We start from the raw sequence: 9,980 nt of genomic DNA, 5'->3' as shown, positions 1-9,980 counted from the left end.
AATATTATTTAATTAATAGAAATCATGTTCCACAAATATAATTAGACTTTAGTTGTTAATTTTGAGATAAAAAATATATATTCTTTAAAAAAAGTATACGAGATAGAACATAACATAACATGTAAAAGAAAACTTGATTTTATACATAATATAACTCTCTTTCAAAAAAAAAAAATTTAACTATCATTGGTTAAAGTGATCAGTTGATGAATAAAATATGTTAACTTGACATTTTTAGAATAATATATCGGTTGACACAAAGTACATGATAAAATCAGAGAACATTTATATATAAGACATGATAATTATAATTATATTATTATTATGTAAACATAATATAATTGGTAATACTATTCTTTTATACAGCACAGATAGTTTTATTATTTGGTATTAAATAAGTAATGTCTAATTTAGAGTCACATACGGGTATTTCTTTAAGAAAATAGGCACACAGTACTCTTATTTTTGTCCGTTATATGGTGTAAAATTAAAGAGGATGATAAATAAAAAAAAAAAGGGAGCTTAGTTATAAATAAAGAAGGATTTTCCCATAGAAAAGTGGAAATGATTTTGCATAATGTGGTGAATTAAAAAAGAATGTTGAGGAAAATAATGTAGGGATGGAAAAGCAAAAGCTGGTAAAAATTGAAACGTAGTGTGCAACCGTGTATTGAGTTTGCAGACACAGAGAGAAAGAGTGAAAAGACAAGTCAAATGTCAAATCGGGGGTCTTTGAAATCATAAGACCGTCAGTGGGTTGTGCTGTCAATCCATGGGATATTTTTCTTATAAATTTAAATTCATAAGAGAGGACTGAGGAGGCAAAACAACAGCATCCCATTTTTATAAAGCTTAACCAAGCGATAGTTATAGTTATAGTTATAGTTATATATAATTTGATAACAAAAACTAGGGAATAATAGCATCACTCATGTCACGTGCTCTGCTTCTTGTCTACCTTCACTAGTATAAAAACAAATATTATAATGAAAAGGAAGAATTAGTTAATAAACAGTTACAGTTAGATGTAAATGTGTGTCGGTATTAGGAACGATTCCCAATGCCTGAAACATCTCCGAACCGCTTAATTAAACCCGCCCCACACGCTTTCAACTTCCGCTTCATTATTATATTATAAACCACTTTTTATTTTTAACACATATAAATCAACTATATTTATTTCTAATTTACATTTGTATCTTAATTGCCTATAATACTTTACTACAAATAAGAGAAAAGAAAAAAAATCAATTTAAGTATTCACCAATTGGTTTAACTTAGATTTAGAGCAAAAAAAAATTTATAAAATTTATAAAATATTTAATTTAATCAAAATATATATATTATTAATTAACAAAGTGATAATATATTTAAAAATGACAAAAATATTAGAAAAGTATAAATTGTGAAGTCTAAAATATAAATGTAAAATTTAAAAATAAACTAAAAAATTAATCAAATTATCATATTAATTTATATTAAAAAATAAAAAAAATGCAATAATCATCTTAATTAAAACACTACAATGATTTTTCAAGAATCAATCTAATTATCATATTTATATAAATTTTTGTACTAGCAACTTTAAACCAATTCAACTGATATTCTACAAGTGTTTGATTAATCTAATTCAATAAATATCATAATTAAATAATACAAAGTAAAGGAAAAAAAAATATATATATAATAAAGTATTGTAAGAATTTGTTATATATAAAGAACTCAATTTCTTAAATTAAAGTATATTGTACTTTAATGAATTAACCTTTTTAAAATTACATATCTTCAACAATAATAATATATAAGTTGGTAAAATCTATATATATGATCATATTTAATTCGAATATTAATGTATTTTAAAAATATTTATTAAAAGAAGTCAATTTTTTAAAATAAATTTTTATATTTTAAAAATAATTTCTAACTCTTAACTAGAAAAATATGAAATTCATCTGAAAAAAATATTTATATAGTATAATAGAGGTAATGATCTCATTGGAAACACAGTAGATTATTATATCTTTGACACCTATAAACACACTAGTTAGTAATATGATTGTATTAACTATTAATTCTACTAGCATATAAAAATAACATCTGTTATAAATACATCATATATCAGTATAAAATATTATATTATTAATGTACACTTGTAAAATTTTATATAATGGTTATTTTTTTCATAAAATGAAAATTATACGGGGCCACTTTAATGCTTTGTAGTGTAAGCTCTATATTTATGATATTTTATTTTATTTTACTTTTAATTAATTTACCTTCATTTTGATTTCAACTGTATAATTTCATTTTTTTTTTTCTAAACAATTCAAGCTGATATCTAAAATTTATGGTTATGTTCGGCAGTAAAAACAATTTTAAGAATTTGTTTTTTTTACGTAGTAAAGTTGACGTTGAAAGAATTTACATTAATTTTTTTATTTTTAGTTTAAAATTAGAGTACAGACATATTGAAAATATAAATTAACTTTTTTTTTTATAAATCTTACAGCTTAAAATATTTTTTTTTATAAATAAATTAGAATGCACTAAAAATATTTTTTTTATAATGTCATTCATTACATTATTATTTAATTTTTTTTATATAATTCATACAACTATTATATGGTTATACTTAAAGTTTCCTTGTTACTAATAACCCACTCACTCACTTAATAGAACATAATACGTATATATTATGAAGTGTACCAAAAAGTTTGAATTTTATAGAAAAAATAATAATAATTCACCTAACTTTGCCTGAACTGTGAGTTAAAGTCTACACACAAACTTGCTTTAAGGGATTTTTACAGGCCACACCGATCCTTTTTTAGGACTTATGCTTCTTATATGCTCGGTCAATCAAACAAACTTAAACGGACTTGACCTAACGAATGACGAAATTCAAATGGGCTTAATTTTTAATGAATACGTTTTTCTGGTTTCAATTTTATTTTTTTTAAATAATATATAAATGAACATGTAAATTTTTTTATTAAAACTATTACGTTATCTATTTCATTATATAAAAAGAGATATACTCTTTAGTGACCGTTTTGGTAGTTTAGAGTTTATAAAAAAACTAAATTGCTTATATTTTTAAGTACCTAAAATTCACTAATTGCATAATAATTTCTTTCAATTGATTTTCTTTTTCATTTTGTTCCTCATAATGAGCAACTGCGGATCATCACTTTTCTAAATTGCTTTTAGATAATGAGACTCGACTCCACTAATTTTAGATAATAAGAAAGTTTTTATTTATTAAAATTTTAATAAATATTTTTTTTACTATCAATTAATTCAAAATAATTATTCATATAATTAATATAAAAATTAACAAATTTATAATTTATATACTTTTTTATCTATAAAGAAAAATTATAAAGATACGAGAAAAATTGAACTTAGGTCTTCTTTATTTTTATTTCCACTGTTTCCTCTTAATTACTTGACTAATCTTATTAGTCTTTATATATAGTAATTACAAAATTATATATGTTGGTTTGTAATTACATGATGATGTTAAAAAGTTATACACATTTGATACATATATTATTTATTTTAAGTCAACTATTATAAGCTTAAAATTAATTAATATAGGATTTGATTATTTTCCGGCGTAGAAAAATCACATTATTTATCATTTATAAATTTTAACAAACTTTTTATTCAAGGTTCTAACTTTCGAGTAGGTCACTTACCGATCTTGTTTTAAATCCATTTTTTAGACTCTACGATAAATCGAAGAAATCAAAACACTTTTGTTGACTACAAATAGAAAAGGTTAATCATATCAAGTTATTCTTTAGTTGTAAATCCACATTGGATTTACTTTTCTGTTGTTTGTGTGAGTACGTGTATAACTGTTTTTTTTTTTTCTTTTTTTTTCTTTTCTAATTTGTAGTGTCCTACATCATTTTTAGTTTTTTTTTTTCTTTCACAAATAATATAGACTTAAGCATGAATTCTCTTCAAAAAGAAAGAAAAGAAGGCTTAAGCATGAATGACATTTATTTATTTGAGCTAATGATAGGCTGAGACACACATGGGTGTTAGTTTACGTTATTTATAAATAATAATGGATAGGATACTTTACCAAAGAGAAAAATATATTATAAATCTTAATTATGTCGTGGCCCGAAAATCAAAATTATACAACTTGAATCCATATTATTTTCAATTGATTTCAACATAATTCTTTTTAATATTGCGAGCGCTTTACAATGATACACGAGAAGAATATTTTTATCATCAAGAACCAAAAGTTGCGAATAAAACAGAATAACAATGATGTTAATTTTTAATTATTTTAAAAATTGAAACCTATTATATAGTTTTCATATTTTTCTTATCGTAAGATACAAGACACCCAAAACCCTATGAAAGTGTTCACAAGTATTATGCGATGAGAAAAACATAATGCTAAGGAATTTTTTTAAAATTAAAATTATACCGATTTCGAAATAATTGAGTCTCGTCAATGGGAAATGCGACTTAATTTGTTGATACCAGTAACTATGAACAATTGAACATGCCGCCATTTTATGTGATAGCACAGTAAGCACACTACTAACTAATAACTCTTTTTTTTTTTTTTTTGAACTACTAGTATTATTATTCTATTTCAAGACAATCATGTTCGAATTTATAAATGAAATAATCACTCGTTTAAATAATTTGTTTAAATAAAAGCAATATATAAGCAAATATGAAAGAAATATATTTTTATTTTACACACTTCTTTATATAATCAAAAGATATAACTTTTTTTTAATCAGATGAACTTATTTTAAAAGTAAAATAGTATTGAATCAGAATTATGGAGGAATTATTTATATTCATGACTTTTGATTATTTTATGTCATTTTTTATTATATATTTTCTGTTTATCTTTTTCATTATATGGCTCATCTTATTTAATTTAATTTTTTTTCTTCTTCTCTGTTTTAATCTTTTTCTTAGTATATTTTATTAATAATTAGACGTGAATACTTTGTGAACCCATCTACTAATAGTGTGTGGATGTTTTTATTTGTTGGAAAATATAAATAGAAAGAGAAAAAATGCGGACAGGACGTACAAGAGCAACAGTGAAGAGAATAGGCCCCAAGGAGTTGTATTAATTAAATATTTATAGAGAGTTGAGTTGCTTATATGATTATGCATAGTATATAATCAAAGTCTAAGGTGTCGTATTTTTTTTATCCAGATATCGTTTTCAGTCCTTCTCCAACATGCTTCTACTTCCATCCCTCGCTAACACTATACTCTACTCTCTCAGTATATGTAGACCACGAAGCATACAAAAAGGAAAAAAAAAGTATTTTTAATTAATATTTTTCTCCTTTTTTAACCCCCGAGCCGCCCAGAATAGCCACCCAAATTGCAATCTTTCTTTCTCTCTCTTCCCAGGCACTCTATCTCTCACACCAAAAATATCTATGAAAAATATATTTGCAATCCCAAACCATAGAGCATCGAGCGAGCGAGCGAATCCCATAAAAACAAGCACAGTAGCATCATCATCATCATCAACAACAAAGGGATGAACATGAAGCAACCTCTTTCTTGGTGTTCTTGTTCTTGTTCTTCTCACTATTCCATCTCTCTCACTTTTCCCTTAAACACCCCCAAGAACCCTAGGACAGCACAGTAAATCTATCAGAACAGGTAAGAAACAGTAACAGTGGTAGCAGTAGCATCAGCATCAGCATCACCATCACCATGTCCCTTGAAGAGTCGCTAAGATCTCTATCGCTGGATTACCTGAACCTCCTCATCAACGGGCAGGCCTTCAGCGACGTCACTTTCAGCGTGGAGGGACGTCTGGTTCACGCGCACCGCTGCATACTGGCCGCGCGGAGCCTCTTCTTCAGGAAATTCTTCTGTGGGCCGGACCCACCCTCTGGCCTGGACCCCACCGGCCCAAGGATCAACTCGCGCTCCGGAGTCATACCCGTCAACTCCGTCGGCTACGAGGTCTTCCTCCTCATGCTCCAGTTTCTCTACAGTGGCCAGGTCTCTATCGTTCCCCAGAAGCACGAGGCCCGCCCCAATTGCGGCGAGCGTGGCTGCTGGCACACGCATTGCACCTCCGCCGTTGATCTCGCCCTCGACACCCTCGCTGCCGCTAGATACTTCGGCGTCGAACAGCTCGCATTGCTCACTCAGGTTTTCTTCTTTCCTATGTTTCATGCCTCTTCAGAATTCGTACCCCCTCTGCTCCAGTTTTTGGGAACTGGGAACTCCGAACAACCCCCCTTTTCTTCTTTTTTTTTTTTTTTTTTTTTTTTTTAATTCGGGGATGAGAATTTTGGGTCTGTTCGTTCTATTCTATGATCTTGTGTCACCGCTCTTGTCAGCGACTGAATAGCTGATTTCTTTTCTTTTCTTTTTCTCTCTCCCTCTCTCTTTCATTAATTTCACTCTTCTTAGTTCCTTCACTTTCACTTGTTTCTTCGATTCTAATTTCTATCCGCAAGTAATTGAACCTATATATTACTGTTCTTATTTATTATATATTTTAGTGCTGGACGTAGCTGATTTCATGTAGAGTTTTTCTCGAATTGCCGTTCTTCCAGCACTTCGACGCACACTCAGGAATTTCTAAATTTAGCTCTTGATATGCAGTCTTGTCTTGCACACAGTAAGCGCACGAAACTTTTCCCAAACATCCACTTTCCTCATTTGGGGTTTGGACTCGAAAAGAGAACAAACCTCCGCAAAAGAAAATTAAAAAAAGGGTCCTTTAATTCTCCTGCACAACCATCCCATCCCGTCCCATTTATTATTGCCTTACATGGAAGTGCTATCTATATATATATATATATAAAAACATGTTTTTCAATGCACGATATAGCAAACTCTCTTTCATGCTCTCACGCGTGCTTTGTGTGTTACTAGAAACAATTGGCGAGCATGGTAGAGAAGGCTTCGATCGAGGATGTAATGAAGGTGCTGTTGGCATCTCGGAAGCAAGACATGCAGCAACTATGGGCCACTTGTTCTCACCTGGTGGCAAAATCAGGTCTTCCTCCGGAGGTTCTCGCCAAGCACCTCCCCATAGACATCGTGGCAAAGATCGAAGAGCTTCGGCTGAAATCCTCCCTGGCGCGCCGCTCCTTAGTGCCGCACCACCACCACCACCACCATCACGCCGCTCTCGACCTCGAGGACCAGAAAATCCGCCGCATGAGGCGGGCCCTCGACTCCTCCGACGTTGAACTGGTGAAGCTCATGGTAATGGGAGAAGGCCTCAACCTGGACGAAGCACTGGCCTTACCCTACGCGGTTGAGAATTGCAGCAGGGAAGTGGTGAAGGCCTTGCTTGAACTCGGCGCAGCCGACGTGAACTACCCCTCCGGCCCCGCCGGGAAGACGCCGCTCCACATTGCGGCGGAGATGGTGTCGCCGGACATGGTGGCGGTGCTGCTGGACCACCACGCGGACCCCAATGTGAGAACCGTGGATGGGGTCACACCTTTGGACATCCTCAGAACCCTAACCTCGGATTTCCTCTTCAAGGGGGCTGTCCCGGGTTTGTCCCACATCGAGCCCAACAAGCTGAGGCTGTGCTTGGAGCTTGTTCAATCCGCGGCTCTTGTCATGTCGCGAGAAGAAGGCAATGCCAACAACAACAACAATGCTCCTTCTTCCGCGGCACCCATCTACCCTCCACCTATGAACGAGGACCACAACAGCAGTAGCAGCAGCGGCAACAACAACAACATTGGTAACCTCAACTTGGATTCAAGGTTGGTGTATCTCAACCTCGGCGCCACCGCTCCAATGAGTTCCAGGTTGGACAGTGGTGAGGACGAGAGAGAAGCCATGAACACAACCATGTACCACCACCACCACCATCACCACTCTCATGACTTCTAGTAACTTTTCATATACATTACTGATATATGATTTAAAGCTAAGCTAAGGTATTTGAAATGCTGCCACGGACGATGGAGAATTGTGGAGGGATGGATGGAGCATGAAAGAGTCTTCTTTGGTCACTTGAAATAGACTGGTATTCACTGCACTTGTGATTTTTATGTCTTGGATGGCTCTATGGTATTTTGTTGGTTGGGTTTTCCTCTTTTTAGTTTTTGGGTTTAGGCTTTTCAAATGGTCACCATTTGAAGTGCGGTTTCATGGGATAAGGGACAGGGAGAATCTAATAGCTTCCATTTTTTTTTTTCTTTTTTCTTTTTCTATTTTTCCTGTGAAATGAAACGAAAGGGTGCATGGAGGAGACGCAGGTCAATCTTTTCAAATCCTCCTTCACCTGTCAACTCCTTAATTTGTATTTACTGATCCGTAGCTAATATCACGGCCTATTTATTGTGATCGCTTTACAATTTCAGATTATCTTGCCCCACCTCGCACTTTCTCGTAACCCCTCAATTATTTCTTTACATTATGTTTTGCTTCTTCTTCCTGTGCTGTGGGGGTTATTCCCTTTTTCGAATTTATTTTCCAAAGTGTTTGAATTTCTCTTTCCTTCATATATTTTTCTAGTTAGTTAAGAGATGGATCATACAGGGCTGTCTCTTCTCTTCTGCTCCCACCTAATATATTATGTTTTTTTCCTTCTAGCATTTTGTAGTCCTTTGGAGCCATCCATTGGCTAGTGTTTTGGGGTTAATTATTCTAATAAAAATCATGTGGCTGTGGACAAATTGATTTGTTGTCTTGCATGAATGCAACAATGAGTGTGACCACACATGTCAAGTTAAAAAATTGGCACTATCACCTTCCATGTAATCCTCTTCTTGTCTCCCTTGCCTTTTTTAGGTCTCTTTAGACAAAACAAAAATAAATAACTTACAGCTAAAACCCTATTATATTACTAATCATTTCTTTAATTATTACTATATATATGTTCTGTCTAAATTCATCGGATGTTGGTTTCGGAAGATTCTTGCAGATTAGTCTATAATTTTCTGCTTCAATTGTATGTTATATATGCAGGGTCTTAACTGTATTTTACTTTAAAATCATTGTCCCAAATCAAACCTATTAACATTTGAAATTATAATGCCAACCGATCTCTAATATTAACGTGTTTTTTAAACTATAGTGATCTTACGGAATATATACATAAAGTTTATGTTTAGGCAAGATGTATCCACATTAGATGTATGTCTCGAGAGTACACCAAAAACAACCTTTTACGAATGACTAATTTTAGCACCCTAACAGTTAGATTTAAAAAATTTATACAATTCAAAAGTTATTTTATATTTTTTCGCACTACTTTATTAGCTTATTGTATATTAGTTTAAATATCCGTAAAAAAAAATTTGGATCAAATTATGGGTACATATAGATAGATAGTTTCATGCATATTTAAAAATCATTAAATGTTAGAAATTATTTGCACATATTATAAAATGTTCCTTTAGAAAGTTGTAAAAAAAACAATGATTTTTTTTTTTCAAAATAAGATGAACTAAATATGTATTTAATGAAATAACTTTATTAAACATTTATTTAATAAATGTTTATCCCACAAGCACGCATGTATAAGTTTACTAAAATAAAATAAAAATTGTTTCTATATCAAAAATATAATATCTAGATGTTTATACAAGTATTTTATGTCATAAGATATATTCAAAAATTCTAAATGAATTGTTTAAGAGCCTTCATTAGTTAAGTACTTACTTAATATGCTCTTATTACATTAAAGTTTAGATTTTATAAATCTACTCATAGAATTTATGCAAAGAATATAAAAGTCTTATTTAAGACCATAAACTTATGAAAATAAACTAAAACAAACTTATAAGACTCATAAGAAACTCTTCCAAGTAACTCCTATATTTAGGAATCTCTAAATTATATATGATTTCATGCATATATTCATTAAGATAATATCACATCATTTAATGATTAAATCAATAACATTCAATCTTATGAGGTGAGATGAGAAGTGAAAGGAAAAGAAATTACTACATAATCATATATAGATAATCAACACTAAA

General features: G+C 31.3%; 1 protein-coding gene across 1 annotated transcript; it reads left to right on the top strand.

Annotated features, from left to right (window-relative positions):
- The first annotated feature begins 5,275 nt into the window (after window positions 1-5,275).
- On the top strand, window positions 5,276-8,361 carry LOC109815645 (BTB/POZ domain and ankyrin repeat-containing protein COCH). The gene is made up of 2 exons (XM_020380407.3): window positions 5,276-6,171; window positions 6,904-8,361. Exons 1-2 carry the CDS (start codon window positions 5,725-5,727, stop codon window positions 7,882-7,884), a joined length of 1,428 nt encoding a protein of 475 aa, XP_020235996.2. The 5' UTR covers window positions 5,276-5,724; the 3' UTR covers window positions 7,885-8,361.
- The last annotated feature ends 1,619 nt before the right edge of the window (window positions 8,362-9,980 follow it).

The sequence above is a fragment of the Cajanus cajan genome, chromosome 6, assembly GCF_000230855.2.
Source record: "Cajanus cajan strain Asha chromosome 6, NIPB_CcT2T_4, whole genome shotgun sequence".
In the NCBI taxonomy this organism is placed as follows: Eukaryota; Viridiplantae; Streptophyta; class Magnoliopsida; order Fabales; family Fabaceae; genus Cajanus; species Cajanus cajan.
The sequence above is the reverse complement of the archived record's forward strand: the minus strand, read 5'-3'. Positions and strand labels throughout refer to the sequence as shown.

Bases quoted from the DNA above. Each gene is read 5' to 3' on its own strand.
- LOC109815645 (XM_020380407.3), top strand. From the start codon at position 5,725: ATGTCCCTTGAAGAGTCGCTAAGATCTCTATCGCTGGATTACCTGAAC. The intron at 6,172-6,903 runs GTTTTCTTCTTT...GTGTGTTACTAG, and splicing joins AGCTCGCATTGCTCACTCAG to AAACAATTGGCGAGCATGGT.